Source organism: Hippopotamus amphibius, chromosome 10 (assembly GCF_030028045.1).
Source record: "Hippopotamus amphibius kiboko isolate mHipAmp2 chromosome 10, mHipAmp2.hap2, whole genome shotgun sequence".
Lineage (NCBI taxonomy): Eukaryota > Metazoa > Chordata > Mammalia > Artiodactyla > Hippopotamidae > Hippopotamus > Hippopotamus amphibius.
Window position 1 is genome coordinate 114,439,853 of NC_080195.1, and position 19,232 is coordinate 114,459,084.

At 53.5% G+C, this 19,232-nt stretch overlaps 1 protein-coding gene across 9 annotated transcripts in view; it reads left to right on the forward strand.

Annotated features, from left to right (window-relative positions):
* Window positions 1-19,232, forward strand: part of SLC37A1 (solute carrier family 37 member 1) — an 82,384-nt gene that overhangs the window by 526 nt on the left and 62,626 nt on the right. For 2 of the 9 annotated variants that reach the window (XR_009047721.1, XM_057697022.1), the window contains exons 1-2: window positions 13,180-13,663; window positions 17,442-17,630. Coding sequence is in view for 7 of the 9 variants with exons in the window: in XM_057697022.1 (XP_057553005.1) it covers window positions 17,575-17,630 (56 nt within the window). In the remaining 2 variants the exon portion in view is untranslated. Of the gene's footprint in view, window positions 1-12,136; window positions 12,188-12,366; window positions 12,639-12,781; window positions 12,918-13,179; window positions 13,664-17,441; window positions 17,631-19,232 lie in introns of those variants that run through there. The other 7 variants (XR_009047720.1, XM_057697015.1, XM_057697021.1 and 4 more) reach the window with 6 other exon arrangements.

Below are 19,232 nucleotides of genomic sequence, written 5' to 3' on the forward strand. Positions count from 1 at the left end.
AGGGCGCAGGCGGCTCCCCTGTGCTCCCCTCCCCCACCTCATAGCAGTGCCCGGCACACGGTAAGCACCCAACCAAAGAAGCTTATCATAGTGGTGTTAGGTAGCATTTTGCAACAGAGTTGTACTTTATGCTAAACACTTGGGAAAGAAAAAAAAAGGTAAAGTGTATCAATTCTTCACTCTTTTCTTCTTCTAGTTCATATCTTATATTTTTATTCTCCTTCAATCAGATTCCATTTTCCAGGGGCTCTCTCAGTACATATGTTAAACAACTATGGCCAGTGTGTGCCGGGTCCCTGGTCATATCCTAGGTAGGGCTGTGAGGAAATAAGGGGAAAAAAATACAGAGCCATTTGGGGCACATTTGACATTAATCTACGCTATTTAGAAAATTACCAAAACTATGATACCTGATGGCTACACGTTAGTGCCTCATTCTAAAATGGACGTCCTTCCTGACGAGTGGATAGAAAGGTTGGTCCTACGTTTGATATAACCTGTGACCTTGCTATGGCCAGTGGTGATGGTGGTGGTGGTGGGAGATCCCATGGTACAAGGGACTGCACCTTCCAGGCCTGAGGATGGATCAGTCTCTCTAAGCAAAGAGCAGGGGAGGAAGCTGCAGGCTGAGTAACATGTCCACTCTTCCCAGTATCAGGCTCACCCTACCCACCCTGCAGGAGGTCATAAGGATCAAATAAGATGGTGAGGATGAGAAGGCACTGGAAATGCAGATGCTGGAGAAATGCAACTTGTGTGTTTAGTTCACGTTTTTAACTCGATTGGGTGATATTGGATGCACAGAAGAACACATGCTCACATGTGTCAGTGACATAGCAAAGTCACACAGTGAACACCTGGGAACCTACTTCCCCAAATAAAGAAAGAAAGAAATGAAGACAGTCACCATGAACATCTGAGTCATAGACCTCTGTCCGCATCTCAAATCCGACTCTATAGAACTCAGGTCTAGAGAATGAAGAGTTAGTGGGCCAGTGGGAAGGAACTTTAAGACTGAATACTTACTATCACATTGCCTTCTAGAAAGGCCGGCCCGGTCCTGCCCTCTCCAGCAGAGTGACTGATCCCTGCTGCTCTCTCGTCTGCTGTAAGTCATTTTCTTTGCTGCTTTGCTGGGCAACACAGTGTCTCACTGTGCCTTTACTTTGCATTTCCTTGATTATTTGTGAAAATAAGCACCTTTCCCCAAAGGCTGATTCTCCATCTGCATTAGCTGTTGTTAAATCACTTAGGTCACTCATGTTTCTCCAGGAAACCCTCAGAGATCCACGTATGTTGTTCTCTCTTTCTGAAACGCAAGACCCACCCAGGTCTTGTTTCTCTACCTGAAGGACAGTTCTTCAACTTTAATACCTTCCGCAGGTGTCACCTCCTGGGGACCTGGCGACCTCTTTTCCGACTGCTTCAGGCCCCTTCTGATCTCCCCTCCTGGCTGTGACGCGTGTTTCCGGGTCAGCCTCCCTACGGGCCCCGGGGCCTTGACCCTTGGAGTCTAGTGCAAAGCCTAGGCTCAGAACATTAAGAAGTACTAAATGTTCTTGGCAAATTGCGGAAGATGACCACTAACCCCGCGTCCCAGAGACGCCACTGCTGGCATCTGGTCCACATCCTCCCAGGCTTTTGGAACATGTATATATTGATATTTGGGCTTAAATGGAGTTATTTCATGTATCACTTACCATCATGTGGTGACACGTCCAAATGTCTTCAAACGTGTTTTAAAAGACTGAATAGTATTTCACCTTCGGGAGACACCAAAACTATCTTGACTCAGTCAGAGTTTGATAAGAGAAGGGATGGAAATGTTTAATAAAAGTTTGAAGCGTGCAGGGGGCGTTACTTAAGGAAATCGGACTCCACTGTGTTACCAAGAAAATACTGTTTCAGGTGTCTTTTCTGGGTACGTCATTCCCCCCTGCTCTGGGATGACCCCCAAAGCCCTTTCTCAGCCCTGGGTGCCGGCCTCTCCTCTACAGCTCTGACATACCTGCTTGTCTGTATGTCTTTCTGTTCTTCCCAGACCCGGTTTTTGGTGCTGTAGCTGCTAGGACAAGCCTCTAGGCAAATTGTGGACCAAATACAGTCGTCAGGAAATATGAACAGTCATTCCCCTCCCCCCTACACAGAGGAGACTCAGGAAGGTCGTAAACCAGCCTGGTGGTTTCAGGCTACGTAGACTGGCACCCACGCCATCTAAGCACCGAGATCCAGCGCTGTAAAGAACCAGGCTGGGATCCCCTTTGGTCCGCACTAGGCCCCTGGCCACCACCTGCAGGCAGTACTGGAACTCATCAGCTAGTGCTGTTCCTCTCTCACCCTGGGTACAAGGTCTTAGTGCAGGGACCCTGAAAGTTTCCCCATCGGAAAGAATAGAAATGTAAAAATGTGTACTTGTTAAGCAAAATTAGATAGGTAAGGACCCTTTCCCCAGTGCATTCCTTTGATTTGTCCTCGTATGTGCAAAATATTGTTTGGTTCATAAAAATTATAATCTAAGACAATGCATGACTTTTTTCTAAAAGAGTTTTTAAATTGCTGTTTACGTTAAAACCAGAAACTTTGTGACCTGTTAAGGATTTGGGGGGATTTTGTGGTTATGTGGCTTGAGGTTCTGTGTAGTTTTTTTGCCAACTCAGTAGCGAGCTCCTGGGACTGTCCTGGTCACTTCTGTGACGGGGACCGCATCTTACAGGTTGGAGCACCCAGCGCCCCTACGGGAGAGCAGCCAGCGCTGAGGCATGTGGGCGCGTTGCCGACGTGACACGCCTCGTAGTGGCAGTGTGGGCACAGCCGTGGCCATGGACAGGGAGGGGATTCTGCCATCCCCGTGCAGGGGAACGTGGCCAGTGGGGGCTGGGCTGCACTTTGACTCCCCCAGTTACGGTGGCAGCGCCGTGTCCTCCCACCGAGGCGCCTGCTTTGCCAGCAGAAGGATGGCTGTGAAGTGAGCCATAGGGACTCTGAAGGCACGTTTGGCTTTAAAACCTATTAACTCTGTGCCCCATAACCAAAGCTTAACCAGATTTACATTAAAGATGAGGAAGCGGTGAAGCAAACTGCATTTCTTTAGGACAAAATGGCAAATCAACAAAATGCGCTGCGGAAAGGGACTCTGTACTTCTGTCTCACCCTCAGCTCCCAACACACCTCCTCGAACAGTGATGATTCATGCTACCTTGCTGCACTTCCAGTAGCTGGAGTAGCCACAGCCTCTGCGCTCCGACTCACACTTGGGACTGGTCATCTGACAACCGAGCTCTATTGGGTGTCTCCGCCGTACCAGGCTCAATGCTAGGTGACAAGGATTCACTGTTGGACAAAACAGGTAAAAAAAAATCTCTGCCCTCGTGGAGCCCACATCCGAACGCATGACGTCCTTCCCTCTCAGCTCAGCCCCAGGAAGTCGGAGGAGGAAACCTGGTGCTCAGGAGGGTGAAGAGGCGTCCCCAGGGTCCCCAGCACTAAGCGTGGAGTCAGGATGTACACCTGCATCTTCAGATTCCAGAGCCCCAGACTCCAGATTCCTCCAGGCCACCGTGCCCTGCGGGATCACAGCTGGTGTTCAGAAAGGTGATTCAGAGGGACAGAAAAGAAAAAATACCACAACCAATCACATTTATTATTGATCCATGTGAGTTTTGTTTACACAGGATTTCTATTAGAAGGATTAAAAACTAATAGTTTCAGGACTTCCTGGGTGGCACAGTGGGTAAGACTCTGCCTGCCAATGCCGGGGACATGGGTTCGATGCCTGTCCCAGGAAGATCCCACATGCCGCGGAGCAACTAAGTCCGTGCACCACAACTATTGAGCCTGTGCTCTAGAGCCTGTGAGCCACAACTATTGAGCCCATGTGCTGCAACTAACTCCCACACGCCTGGAGCCCGTGCTCTACAACAAGAGAGGCCACCGCAATGAGAAGCCCGCACACCACAATGAAGAGCAGCCCCCGCTTGCCACAACTAGAGAAAGCCCGTGTGTAGCAACAAAGACCCAACACAGCCAATAAAATAAATTAATTAATTAAAAAAAAAACTAATGGTTTCAACCATAGGAGTTAAACAATGTGTGAACTAGAAAACATGGCGCCTGGAGGAGCCCAGGGCCAAGCCTTCCTGTGACCGCAGCAAGAGTCAAGGTCGTTAGTGGAGGCTGTGAGGGGCAGCTGGCTCTGTGAAAGGTCACCCGCTGTCTACCCCCTGGTAGATTCAGCCAACTGGGCAAAAGAGCCTCGCCGTGCAAGGCCAGACTTTCCCGGGCTCCATGTTGCCTGGGAAAAGATGGGTAGCAAGGCCACTAAGGTTTGGTAGAGAGAACATGAGTACAATTGTCCCTCAGGCTCTGTTGGGGTTCCAGGACCCTCCACCCCCACCCCTATCCCGTGGATACCAGACTCCAAGGATGCTCAAGTTCCTTATATAAAATGGCCTATTCGCATGTAATGTACACACATCCTCCTGCACACTGTGAATCATCCCTAGACGACTTCTAGTACCTAATACAATGTCAGTGCTGTGTCCAGAGCTGTTAGTGTGCAGCAACTTCAAGTTTTGCTTCTTGAAGCTTAGAATTCTTTTTTTGAATATTTTCCACCCACGGTTGGTTGAACCCACAAATGCAGAACCCAAGGATACAGAGGGCCGACTGTACCTGCATTCTCCCCCCAGGCTGTTAACATATTGTTTTAAATAAAGTACCCTCTCTTCGTAAATCACCGTATACAGGCCCAGAGGGAGCGTTAAAGTACAGCCCCTTGATGTATGACACATATTTCACCAAACCACACCTAGACCGAAAGTATCGAGCCTCGTCGAGACCTTATAAAAATATTCCAGCTTGCTGATCCTATTTAACTGCACGAGCTCAGCTGAAGGGTGGCTCCTTAGTTGACGGGCCAGCTTCCTTGACTTGCTGCTACCTATAGGCTTAAAGTCAGGAGGAACTGACAGCAGACGGGCTCTGGGAACAGGTGAGCCCCAGAGGGGAGCTGGGCTGCCAGGAACACTTAGGCCTCTCTAGCAGCCCCCCCGGATGCAGGCTCCAGCCCCTCCCGAGGCACTTTCCAGCGACCACTCCCCTCACCCCCATACAGAAGAAAGGCGAGAAAGCTCTCGACAGGAAGCAGTGCCAGGGGTGTGGAAGCAGGGCCATTTGCCCACCTGTCTTACGCAGCCAGTTTGCCGAGGGCCGGCCTTGCAAGTGGCAGCTGCCTCCGTGTTAGGTGTCATCACAGGACGTGCAGAGCTCTTCTCCCCCAGACGCGTCATAATTCAGTATCACGGGGTCCAAAATCCCACCGCTAACAAGCCATGGCCTAGGCTAAGCACAGCCTTCCGTCCTTTTTTTTTTTTTTTTAGCATCAATGTTTATTTTTATTCTGTTTGAAAATACACAGCTTCGTCCTCTTTGTGCCTCTTCTCGCAGCCCAGAGACAGCTGTTTTCCACTCTTAGCCTTTTCTCCATGTTTCTAAGCACTATGAGTGCACTGTCCAGCTCAGACCTCCTTGTTTTGGAAACGAGATCTAGCTCTCCGACATCCCCCGAGGATCATTCTAAATGCTGTTAAGGCTGCTGCCTGGGCCCTTCCCATCCAGGAGGAGAGCCTTGGGTGGGGACAGAAGGGGTGACTCACAGAATCTGTGAGTCAACCAGGGTCTCATCAAGAGATCTGCAGCCCGAGGCGGCCCGAGCCCTGGCTGTCTCCTCTCCAGGCCCCTGGGGACCCGACAGGCCTGCTCCTCCAGGCTTGGTGAGGCTGCGGCTCCTTGGCGTGTGGACTCCTGTCTGCCTGGAGTACAGGACGTGCTCCGGGTGGGAGGCTCTTCATCCTGTTCTCACCAACCCTTGCTCACCGGTTGAGCGCCCCGTCCTGCTAGAATTCTTGATCAGTGGAGGCAGAATGGGACTCCTTCACAGTCAGTAAGCACATCCTGTTGTTACCTTCCCTTGTCTCTCTAATCATATTTCACGCCTTTAGCTTTCTAAGCAGGAGGCATTTTCTCCAGCCCTGAAGTCCAGGGTCCTCAAAGCTCCCTGCAGGGAGCCCTCCGCCCTGCCTCTGCCCTCCCCAGGCAATGTCTGCTCCACGCCTCGTGCTTTCCCTGCAGAGACGGAGCTCCTGGGCAGAAGGTCCTTTTTTCCGGCCTTACTTCTCGCTTCTTTCCAATCTTATTTCTCCCTGCTTCTAGCACAGAGCTCGTTTTGCACATCGTAGGTTTGCATCTTTAGGGCCTCTCTTGCGTGGATGACCCAGCCTTCCAGCAGATGTCAGAGTTGCCTCTTTCTTAAGACCAGGGAAGAGGAGTGAGTCTTCCCTGTGAGCTGGGGATGGCGAAAGATGACCCTTCCAGGCCGAGCTGTCCACCTGTCTGTCCTCTCTCAGCGCCACTGGGGCGCACGGACACGCCTGCGCCACCTCACCTCGGCTCCAAGAGAAGTTCATTGTCTCGTGACCTTCCGTCTCATCTCTGGGCGGCACTTGCTGTCCCCTCCCCGGTGTTCCCGGTGGTTCCCTGAACCTCAATTTCCCCCAAACACCTCCCTCTTCTCTTTCACAGCTGACTCCCTTCTGAGACAGAGGGAACAGAGGGACGAGGCCTCCCCTCGTGCCTGCCCACCTGCAAGGGGACCGCTCTCTGCACCTGCCCTTCTCCAACCCGAGGCTCGTTCCTCCTCACATATTTAGGATTCCGCCTCTGGAGGGACACGTGTCACTCAAGCATGCAGCTCCCTGTCCTGCACCTGCCCACCCCCACCCTCCCTTCTGGCTGCTCTGGGATCTGGGCCTCCTGGGAGAAGGGGCCAATTTCAGGTCTGGGGCAGGAGGTGCATGGGATGAGCTTATGAAGACATCTTGTCACCCTAGAAAGCAAGGACACTGTCACAGGTACCGGAGTCATGTCAGAAGGCCTCAGGAGTCAATTAGAAGAGGCTCCCACTGGCTAAAGACTGGCCAATGCGGTTCAGCGAGGAGAGGAACTGGAGTGGATGCGAACACAGCCACCGTGGCTCAGCCCACTAGTACAGAGAGTAAACAAACAGAACAAAGGAAAACTCACAGCTCACTTTTGAAGAATACTAGAAAACCAACTCAGTATTTTGACAAGTACCAAATAAAGGAATTCCACTTTATCCTGCCTTTCCTATGTGAACTGTGCCTCAGGGTTAACTAAATAATTGATGAGGGGAAGTTTCTCTTTATAGAAACAGGCTAAAAAATGAAAAAGAAACAATGGAACTCTGATGTCACCGTTTCACAACTATGAATTCCACTTCTAATGAATTCATGAACCAAGGCAAGGAACATCTAACACCACAGAAGATGACCAGATGCCATGGCCTCACTGCCTTGAATTGACCCAAATCTAACCACGCCTCAAGACCTCCTTGCCAATTTTAGGAAATACACGGAAATACATAAAGAATATGTCCAACCATGTCATAAAGATGGAGTCAGCACAGTACAGAGTGTAGGAAACTCTGCAGGAAGGATGGCCTGGCCTCCATGGCAACAGCAACAAAGATGCAGGGGAATCTCAAGGTGGAGACACCTAGGAGACACATCAGAGAGGCACGTGTGGACCGTCTGGGTCCCCCTCCAAAAACAAACTGAGAGAGTGAGACCATTTGTAGGGCACCCAAGGATGTGAGAACACAGGGCCGGTATTTAGTGCTATTATGGAACTGTTCTTGCTTGGAGAAGTCATGATGATGGTATAGTGATTATGTTTAAAACCGTATCTTGTAGAGAAACACACTGAAACTTTACGGGCAAGATACAATGTCTGGGATTTTCTGCAGAATATCCTGGGCAAGACGTGGGTCAAGACAGAGAGGAAACAACATTGGCCGTGCATTGATCATTGGTGAAGCCAGGCGATGGGCACCTGGGGCTTCATTATAATGCTCTCTCGACGTCTGTCTACGCTTGAAGATGTCCATGCATTTAAAAATGTCCTTCCTTCTCCCCAAGTCCCTCTCCAGCTTCGGGCCCGTCACTTCTCCTCAGCTGCCTCCCCTTCCTCACCACCACCGAGTCCTCCGCCCACTCCGCCCCCCCCCCCACACCCCCGGAAGCTTCAGTCGTGACCTTCGGGGTGAAACCAGCGTTGCAGCCTCCAGCTCCACACCCACTCCCTCCCATCTGGAAAAACCGCCTTGCTTGGGCTTCCCGGACATCACACTCTTGTGGCTCTTCCCTCTGCCCCGTCCACAGCTCCCAGCCCCTCCTCCCTGCCTGGCCTGGAGGTGCCGGCACCCCTGGGGGCTCACTTAGTCTCCCTCTGGGGTCCTGGGGAGCTCAGCAAGCTTTCTCCTCCCCTGCTGTCTGTATCAGGCTTCCCTCACCAACCTAGGAGTCTTCCAGAGACTCCAGACCCACACATCCAACCCCAGTCAACAGCCCCACTGAGGGGTCCCACAGGAACCAAATGCTCAGTGAGTATAAATTAATTCCTTGCCCCTACCTCGCCTCTCAAGTGCATTTGTCCTTTGTCTGTCCCCTCTCTCCACAAAGATGCCACCATCTTCTTCCCTGCCCAAGCCAGACAGCTGGGTGTCATCCGGCTCCTTCTTGTCCTTTGCTTCCTTTCTCTCACCTCTTAGACCTTCCTCAGATCTGCGCTCAGAGGGTGGGATTGCTGCCAGGGGCCCCAGCCCTCTCCCCTCCCTCTCCCTGCTTCATCCCGCTCCCCACCACCGGCCTGCCCGCCTGCCTTGCGGCTTTTGTACACGCTGTGCTCCCTCTGCACTCTGCACAGACCACATCCCTTCTCTTCCCCACGCTCTTGGCCAGATCCTTGTATGCTCCTGAGATGTCACCTCCCATGACCGTCAAGTCTGGGTCAGGTGACCCTCTTTTGCACCCCTTTGTCCCCTATTGTACCAGGTGGCACAGTGTCGTGATGAGATGATCGCTGGTGACCTGTCTCACACCTCCACTAGCTGAGAGCTCTTGGCGGGGAAGGACCACATCTGTCCTGTGCTGCACTGCATCAGGGGGACTCCCCCAGCGCCCACCCCACGTCCTAGATGGGGGCAGTCGGAGGGCAGGAGGGGAGGTGGGGCTGTGGACTCCCTGCTTCTTCCCTGCTGCTGCTCTTTTGCCAAAGCCCCACCCTGTCCTGAAGGGCCCTCTACAGCTTTAGTGCCCTGGGTTCCAATAACAGCTTACTCCCCTGGCATCTTCAAGCCACGGGTGCCAACTTCCTGATGCTGCTCACCTGGGAGTGCCTTCCCTACCACCTGCTCGGACTTATATAGAGCTTATACAGCCCTGCCCCACAAGTTCCTGTTCTTCCCGGAACTTCTGAATGTGACCTTACCTGGAAATAGGATCACTGCGGATGTAATCCATTCAGCTGAAGTCCTCCTGGAGTAAGATGCAGCCTGAATCCAACATGACGCACCAGTCCTTATAAGAGAGGGGACACAGAGACAGACACATGGAGGGGAAGCAATGTGAACGCAGGCAGGCCAGGTGACAACAGAGGCCAATGGGAGCGATGTACCCACAAACTAAGAAACATCCAGGGGGCTTCCCTGGTGGCACAGTGGTTAAGAATCCGCCTGCCAACGCAGGGGACACGGGTTCCATCCCCGGGCTGGGAAGATCCCACATGCCGCAGAGCAACTAAGCCCATGCACCACAACTACTGAGCCTGTTCTCTAGAGGCCATGAGCCACAACTACTGAGCCCGCATGCTGCAACTACTGAAGCCTGCACGCCTAGAGCCCGTGCTCTGCAACAAGACAAGCCACCGAAATGAGAAGCCCACGCACCACAAAGAAGAGTAGCCCCCACTCTCCACAACTAGAGAAAGCCTGCACACAGCAACCAAAACCCAACGCAGCCAATAAATAAATAAACAATTAAAAAGAAAAGAAAAGGAGCACCCAGGGTTGGCAGCAAAGCCAGACGCAGAGAGAAAGGCACCAAACAGATTCTTGCCCACAGACTTCAGAGGGAGAACGGCCCCGCCAACATCTCCATCTCAGACTTCTGGCCTCCAGAACCACGAGACCATAAATGTCTGTTGTCTTAAGCCCCCCAGTTTGAGGTCCTGTGTTACGGCCGCCCCAGGACGTGAGCCTAGGTCCCTTCCTCACACTCACATCAGTTTCCCTCTGAGGGGGCCAGCCTGTTCTTGCTGCGTGTGCCTCCTGCTTTATGACCTCTGCAAAGGCAAGGCCCCTGTTGACCGAGGCCTCAGTGCCGGGCATGGGGCTGGCCCTGGCGTCACCCAAGACACATCTGTCGGACGAGTGTATGTGCCTCTCATTTGGTCTGTTCCTCCTTTTCTGAAATAAATTCAAAGCAAGCGTGGAAGTTTCCGGTTAAAGCAGAGGCACGCCCAGGCAGGTGTGTTCAGCGGGCAGCCCCGAGTCTGGGCACCCTGGGCTCATCTCTCTGGCAGCCTGGCCACCGCTGTGGCGGCAGCAGCCTGAGGGCACACTGCCACCAACGCACATCCTTGGTCAGGAGTTTGAAATACTGGATGTGAAGAGTTCAACCGGGTTGAAATTCATTTGTTGATTCACACAAGAAACATCAATATTACATGTCGAAAGAAAGGGGAGAGTGTAAGGTTCTTAAATAGAACTTCAACTTTTGTGAAATGTGTGTGACTGTAAAAAACGACTTTAAAGGTATCATCTACTTGCACCCAGAAAGTGTCTCCATGGTGACATCCCAGCTGCCTCCCTCCCTCCCCCACCCCAAGCTTGTGTGCAGCTGTTTCAAGCGTAACACCTGGTATTATCAGGAAAGCAATCACATTTTCATTTCAGAATGTGAATTGTTTTATTTGCAAGTTTCATATACATTTACTATCTCCCCGAATACATTTTTAAGTGTTTCTTACAATCATACAAAAGATTAATATAAAAATTAATATTTTCTAAAAGATTACTATCTTAATTTTTATAAAATTAATAGTTGAGTATTTCCAGCAAATATGATAGAGACCACCTCAGGTCCGTCTGGCTTTCCCCCATGTTCCATACAAATTTTGTCATTTTCTGGGTGAGAAATGGTGTGGAAACATGGAGTATCCCTGCACTGAGCCCTCCCGCATCTGTTCATGCAGTTGGCAAACATGGATGAGACCTTCTGAGTCAGCCAGGACCCCGAGAACCCTTCTGATCAAAGGCTAAGGGCAGGAGGTAGATGTAGAGATAACTAGGACTAGTTCCTTGTGATAAGTCATGAGCAAGAGGTTTCCACAGCTCCCTGGGGAAGCAGTGAAGATGGCCCGAGAGAACAGGGAGAGAAACCTGAGCTCACTAGGAAGAGTGGTCCTGAGCATTGGTCGTGAAGTCAAGAGTGGGTCCAGCCAGCTTCTAAGGACTGGGCTCATCCCTGATCTGAAGGGGGATCTTGAAGGGTTTGCGTCAGGAATGCCAGGGTCTGATCTGCTTGAGAAGGGTGATCTGAGGCGCTGGAGAAGTGGATTTGGGGAGGGAGAGCTTGGAGGCGGGGAGGCTGATGCCCAGGTTCAGGGAAAGAGGAGAAGCCCTAAGCAGAGCCAGGGGTGGGTGCAGAGCAGGGTGATCTGGAGAAGGGTGCCAGGTTGGGCAGGCTTGGATCACCAGGATGGAGAGCTAGGGATGGGAGGAGGCCTGTCTGAGAGAGGAGGTCTGGGGAAAGAGACCTCGCCCAGGGGAGGAGAAATCAGGAGGCAGGGGCCACCTCCCTTGCAGGATGAGGGGGCAGTGGCTGTCCTGTGGCTGAACCTCCAGGCTACAGCAAGGACGGCAGGCCTCCTTCCTGCATGGAGAATGCTTTCCAAAAGCCTGCAGAAGTGGCGCATTCAACACCCAATGAAGCCAAGGGGAAAGCACAGCAGGGCTTTCCCCAAACAGAGCAGCCTCCCCCCCCCCCCCCCCCCCACACTGGCAGGGGAGGCGGGCACTGCCCTACAGACCTCTTTGGGCATTTACAGCCAGGCCTTGGATTGGTTTTAGCTTTAAGCATTGTTTTAACCGGGGGGAGACATCTTCCTGGAATTTCTTCTGCAAAACCTGCTTTCTGCCTCTCTTGGCCTTTCCAGGGAGGTGCTTTCCTGGGAGCTGACACCTGGCTGGGTTTGGATAGCATGTGTCTCCCGTGGGTGCTCTGCAGGTACCCCAGGAAAATTATCAGGCTTGGAGGGGGCCGTGCCCAAGGTCAGTTTCTGGCAAGAAGTGTGCGTGGGATTGGAGAACACTGTTCCTGGGTGAGGTGGGAAGTCTGTTACGGCACCGGGGAGGGTTGGCCTAGTTCAGGTGACTGAGATCCCGTGAGGTTCTCCAGCACAGCCACGTGAGCCGCGTGTCACACACACACACACAGACACACACACAGACACACACACAGACACACACACACACACAGGTGCGATCAAAGATGGTTCATCATAGCCTATCACGGGCCCCATCTTCATTTCGGGAGCCTGACCCCTCTGGGAGGAGGGAATGAGAATGAAGTCCGGGAGGTCACGGCCGGCCCCCTTCAGTGCGGTCCTTTCTGGGGAAGCGTGGCTGCGCCGCTGCCGGGGAGGACCCACCTGGGGGACAAAGGGTCCCCGGGGAGCTCCTCTGTGGCGGGTGGCGAGCTCCAGCCCCGGCGCGCAGGCAGGTGCGAGGACGGGGGGCCGCGGCCCGGGGCTCCGCGTGCGGGCGGCCTCCCCGGGCTGGCGGGGCCCCGGGCGCTCGGGGGGGGGGGGGGCGGCGGGAGGACCGGGGAGGGGATGAGCCGGCGGGGGAGGGGCCGAGCCGCCGCCGCCGCCCGCCGGGAGCCCCGCGGCCGCAGGAAAGTGAAAGGGCCGCCGGGGCCTCCGCGCCGCCCCAGGAAGTCGCGAGCAGGAAGCGCCCGCGGCGGCGGGCCGGGGCGGCGGGGCGCGGGCCGGGGGCGCAGGTGGGCCGCGGGCGCCGGGGCGGGGCGGGGCGGGGCGCGGGGAGGCCGGCCCGGGGACCCCTCCCCACGGCGCGCGCCCGCCGGGCCCCGGGACTCGGGCGCCGCGGCCGGCGACACCTGCCGGCGCGGCGACGGGCGGGGGCGCGGGGGTGCCTGCGCCGCGCGCGCGCGCGCCTCTGTGCTCCCCGGGGCCCGGGGCGTCCCGCGCCCCCTCCCCCGGCCCGGGGCGGCGCCGGAGCCGGCGCGCGGGGCGGGGCGGGGGAGCCGGTGCCGCGCGGCAGCCGCCCACCCGAGCCCGGGGCGGGGGCGGGCCGCTGGCTGCTCCGGGTGCCCTCCCCGGCCCGTGGGTCGCCAGGGGAGCCCCGCGCGGGGCGGGCGGCGGGCGGCGGGCGGGAGTGGGCGTGCCCGCCGAGCTCCCCCGGGACCGGCCGCCGGGGGGGAGGAGCCGGCGCTGGAGCCGCGGGAGGCGCCGGAGGCGCGGGGCGCCGGCACCCGGGCCTTCGGGCTGTGCGTCTGTGCGCGCCTGGTGCCCGGAGCCCGGAGCCTCCGCGAGGGCTTTGCAGGACCTAGAGCCCCGGAAAGTCACCCGGGCACCAGCTGTCGGGCGCCTCTTGCCCGCTCGTCCCACCCTCCTGCCCGGCCAGCCTCTGCAGCCACGCTGCTGACCCTGGTGACCTGGCGACCTAGGACGGCGACCGGGACACCGCAGAGCCCCTCGCCCCACCGCCAGGTTTGAGTTTCTCCAGGTGGGATTCCAAAGCCTGCCTTGCCTTGAGTCTCCCTGCGCTCGCTGCCTGGAAAGTGCCCACCTGCCCTTGAATTTAAATTGTGTGAGGATGTTTGAGTTGGTAACTAGGTTAGACTTTCCCCCATTGCTCCTTCTTTAATGTCTTTTAAGATCCTCCTTGAAAACCCAGGGCTCTAGACCTCCAGCATCTCACCAGGTGGTTTCGGAAGGGCGTTTGTAGGTTTTCTGTTGTGCACAGCACCTTGAGGCTCTGTTTGTTGGTGGGAGAAAGCGGTACAGATAGAGGATTCCTATTTAAGCCCAGGAAAGAGACAGTGGCTCTTGTCATTAATTTTTAATATTGCTTACAGCCTTCAAAGCACAGACCGCAGCAAGTGTTTTTTCGGAACAGGAAGTTGTGTTTCTGTCTCTGTCTCTGCCCACCCCACCCCCCCACCTCCCTCCCTCCTGAAAGAAAAATGTATGAAACTTTGTTTGGAGCACAGGCCTACCCCATGTCATTTGCCTTAAAATAAGATCCACTTTAAAAACTTTGTCTTTAAGTAGGTTCTTTAAGATGCGCATGGGACTGCTTTGATTACTGACAGCAGCGCTTCAGTTTCAGGAAGACCCTTTCAGTGTTGCTCTCACAGTGGCTTGCTGTGTTAGTCCCCAGTGCCTACCCTGAACTGTTCCCCAGGTAGAGCGTCGGAGGGTGGGGCTTCCGCATGCATATTTCTCTCAGGTCATCCCATTTTATGGCTATATAGTTTATAGACTAGGTTGGGCTCCTCCGGAAGATGGGTATAAAAATGTGCCTTTCAGATTATAATAGAAATGCTCTAATGGGATGTTTCTAGAGTTGCTGTCTTTGCAGTAAAATGAAGCTGGGTATTCTGACTCTTTTCTTTACTGGAGTGGTGAGTTCCAGGGGTGCCTATTAATAAGAGCCTTTTTTTGTTGTTCAAAAGTACATGTTCTTTTTATGTACTTGGTTTGTGTGTCAAAAACAGGGCTTAAACCAAGTGGTTTGCTCCAGTTCTGCCGCCCTCTCTTTGGAGGGGACTCTCTTTGGAGTGCCCAGAGGAAGCAGGTGGGACGGAGGAGGGGACTGAGGAAAACTGGACCAACCTGAATTTGCCCTTTGATGTCCGGTGAGCCGGGGCTGCCACCAGGCCTGTCCCTTGAAGCAGCTGTGGGGCTCGCAGGGCAGCGCGGAGGCTGGCACTGGTGACCTTGGAGGTCTCCACCAGCTCTCGCTGTAAAAACATTGGTGGGCAGCGGCTGGGCTTTGGAGGAAGGGCCCTCATTAAACCCACCAACCTACTTGTAAAATCGCTCTGTTTACACATCATTGCACTTGCAGTGAGAACTTATAGTACTTGAGTTCGCCCATTTTACAGGGGGAAGAACCATGGTTTTAAAAGGAAATCAAGATTTTTTTTTTCCCCAGCAGATTTTTCCAGGGTCTTCTGGATTTTTTTGTTGTTGTTGCATGTTTTACTAGAATTAAAATGAGGTTTATTGATCAGTTGCTGTAGTAGATGACAATAGAATATTTCTAGACGAGCTGTATGTACCTAGAGAAGCAGTGTTTGCACAGAGGAGGAAACTTGACTCGACCATCCGTTTCCAGGTGCTGTAAAACTTAGACCAGATCCTCTACTCTAAAGGCATCGCCCAAAGATTGTTTCTCAAAGTATATTTAGGCCCACACAGGAGCCCACTCATTTTGAACAGAATTTTTGTAAAACGTTTTTTTAAATCTAGAGATTTGAGCAAAAACAGTAGGAAGCCGTTGTGGGGCCGCGTTCGGCGCCGGTTCTGAACCGCGGGAGGGGGACGGGGCGGCCGCCTGCCGTCCCGGGCCTCCCTCCCCTGATTTCCACTGAGAGCAATTCTAGTTGCGGTAAGTGGGCATCTCCCCACCCACCCCAGGCTCTGTGCTAAGGGCCGTCCGTGGAGCACTCATTCCGTCTTCGTAGCAACACTAAATAGGTGTCCTCATCCCTGTGTCTTAGCTGGGCTGGGTGAGGGAGAGGAAGTTTGTGGCCTGCCTGGGATGGCCCCGCTCGGGGCCAGCTGAGCAGAGGTTGTGTATCAGTGTTAAGGCCCCTGTGGGGGTGGGGGCCGAGTGGCCAGGCTGTCTGGTGGGAGCAAAGGAGTGATTCTCGTGGCTGGAGCAGAGGGGCCTCCGTGCCTCCCTGGGAGGAGATGGAGGCAGTGGCCAGGGCGGCAGTGAGGCCGGGGGGGGGGGCGGGGGGGGGGCGGGTATGACAGCTTGGCAAGGTGCATTTCTTAAAATTAATTCAGTATTATTATTTTTAATCTTTATTGGAGTATAATTGCTTTACAGTGTTGTGTCAGTTTCTGCTGTTCAACAAAGTGAATCAGCCGCATCTATACATACATCCCCATATCCCCTCCCTCTTGAGCCTCCCTCTCAATTTATTTATTTTTATTTTTGGCTGTGTTGGGACTTTCGTTGCTGTGTGGGCGCTTTCTCTAGTTGCAGCGAGCAGGGGCTGCTCTTCATTGAAGTGTGCAGGCTTCTCATTGCGGTGGCTTCTTTTTTTGCAGCGCGTGGGCTCAGCAGTTGTGGCGCATGGGCTTAGTTGCTCCACAGCATGTGGAATCTTCCCGGACCAGGGCTTGAACCTGTGTCCGCTGCGTTGGCAGGTGGATTCTCAACCACTGTGCCACCAGGGAAGTCCTGGCAAGGTGCATTTTGAAAGCTCATACTGGAGGAAGGGCGGGAATGAACGCGGGGAATGGGTTTTTTTTGTTTTTTTTGGGGGGGGAATGTGTTTTAATTGGCAAGACATGTGGGCACTTAGGAATAGAGTTGAGATCCTCTGAATCGGAACTATTTGCTGTTACTTGTCAAGGAAGTTGTTTAAAAACATAGAATACATTTCAGCTTTAAATCGAAATTAATGTTTAGTCAAAAGTAGCTTTCTTTAAAAACGTTATATAACCTGTGCCTTTTCAGTAAATATTAAGATAGAACAGTGCTTGCCCCTGCACACACTGTGTGCTGTGTGATTTAATGCGTGGGTCCCAAAGATTCCTTGTCACCAAACGTAGGAGAAAACCTGAAAAATAGCACACGTCGTGAGGCTGGCTTTGGGACAGGAGACCAGGCCTCCCTGCCCCGTCCCGTCTGGCTCTGCCAGCAGCCCTGACTGCAGAATGAGGCCGTTTCCCAAGGCCTCCTAGGTGACCACAGGAGTGAGAAATGAGGAGGCACATACGAGCTGGAGTTCATTCCCACGGCATTAAGTGCGTTTAGACTTGATGACCTGCCGCCTTGTCCAGGCCTACGCTCCTCTCTGCTACTGTGGCTCCTTCGTGGCCTGGTCCACAACCAGGGCAGGGCGGGGTGGGGGAGGGGGGTGGCGGGGGAGATGGAGCACGGCCAGTTCCCTGGTACCCTGGTGATGGAGCACCTGGTGTGACCGCTAGGAATGTGAACCTGCCTGTTCGCTCTGCAGTGTTGTGATAAAGGGTAAACGGGTTGGTCTCTGGAGGGCTTCCAGATGGAGAGGAATTCAGCGGTTCTTTCTTACACATCCTCAGAACATCATGAAATTCCTTTCAGTGCTCTTTGAACACGCTTCCCCAAGGGCGGATGCTCTACCCCTACCTGGTGTCTCGTGGAGGGAGCACCCTGTCGTGTGGAAGTCCAGCTCTGCTCTAGGCTGGGTGACCACACTGCACGCAGGTGCTTCTGCCAGGACCTCCGACGGGGCCGTTGTCAGAACACCTGACCTTTCCACCCCTCCCTCTCCTTGTAGAGAGCCGAGCCTCTGCTGGAAGGAAGAGGGGAGCGAGACCCCACAAGACGCTCCTACGCACGTCCCAGGATTAAGAACCTACTTATGAAGCATCTTATTTCGTGACCGAAGCTTCGTGGTCAGTGAGACGTAAATGGCCCGACTGCCCCCCGGCATTCGCTTCCTTGTCTTGTTCTCCAGGGATCAGTGGTAAGTCCTCGGGCGCGGTGCCTCCGTGCAGCCAGCACCCCGGCCCCGGGTTCATGATGAAACCCACGTGGACGACCGGCCTCCCCGTAACTCTCGAGTGGCTTATCCGTGGTGGATGTGGTGACCAGGAACACGGCCTACCTGTCTGTCTTTGGCCCTGGCAGTGACAGACAGACTGCAAACCTTTGAGGTTTTCAGTGGTTTCTGGCTCACTGAAGATCGTCCTGGTCCCCACCCACAGAAAAATCACCACTGACTACTGGCAGGATGATAACATGTCTGTGAAATAAGTGAAATAAGTTGTACTACCTGAGCTCAGTGAGTGGCCTCGCTGGGCCAGGACTTTTGGAGAGAAAATGAAATCTGAACAAGTTACACACAGATCAGAATACCACTGTCTGTTCCAAGAGCACCTTGCATGCTCTGAGACTCCTTCTTGTAGGAGACTTGTGAATCCCACAGTCTTTGGAGGAAGCAGATGGTGAGGGCAGAGGCCAGAGCTGGGCTGTCTGGTCTCTAACCCACACACTCAGTGGGTTTTCTCCCCTGCTGATCTCTGTTGGGGAGGAAGAATTGTTCCTCTGCCCTCTTAGGTTCAATAATGGGGAGCTTGTGAATTCAACGGGCAAAAAAAAAAAAAAAAACAGATTCACAAGAGAAAAGACAGATTGAACCACGTATGAGTGGGAGTTCACAGAAAACATGTGACTCCAGGGAGCCTTAGAATTTGGGGCTTATATACCATTTTAGTAGGGGAAGAGGAGCAAGAGAAGGGCCCTTTTGGGTTAAGAAGTAACTTTTTGGAAGGTAAAGGGGCCTTTAAGGGACTAGTTGGAAGCTGGGATACAGTTGTGACAATGTCTGTTCAGGTGTGATGTGGGCGCTTCCTGGTTCTGGTACTGACTCAGTCTCTCCTGGTTGCTCCCAGGGGAGAATTTAAGACAGTTGAGTTCTTTTGGAGGCTCTGCGTTTCGGCAGATAAGAGATTTCAGGAACTCACATGCCTTCTGCTCAAAACAGCATTTATGCCGCAGCAGCGTCTTCTGCATCCCTTGAGCTCCATCTCGCCAGGGCACTCGTGGCCTCCGCACCCTTTGCAGCTTCTCAGGTCCAGGCTGGTGGGTGCAGCACCCACAGGGTCTCAGGTGTGACTTTGGACATCTGGCTCTTTGCAGAGCAGTTCACTTGTCCCCTTATCTCCCGTCTACTGCTGACCCAGCCACAAGTGGCTCAACACTTGCCTTTTATTTAATGGGTGTTTATCGTTCCCTTGTTTTATTTTGATACAGTTTTCAACCTCACAGAAGAAAATGATAATGTTACAAAGAACTGCTGTAGAACTCAATCACAAATTCTTTTTTTATATATAAATTTATTTATTTATTGTCCACGTTGGATCTTCATTGCTGCATGTGTGGCGAGCAGGAGCTACTCTTTGTTGCGGTGCGCAAGCTTCTCGTTGCAGTGGCTTCTCTTCTTGTGGAGCATGGGCTCTAGGCGTGCGGGCTTCAGTAGTTGTGGCATATGGGCTCAATAGTAGTGGCGTGTGGGCTCAGTAGTTGTGGCACCCGGGCTTAGTTGCTCTGTGGCATGTGGGATCTT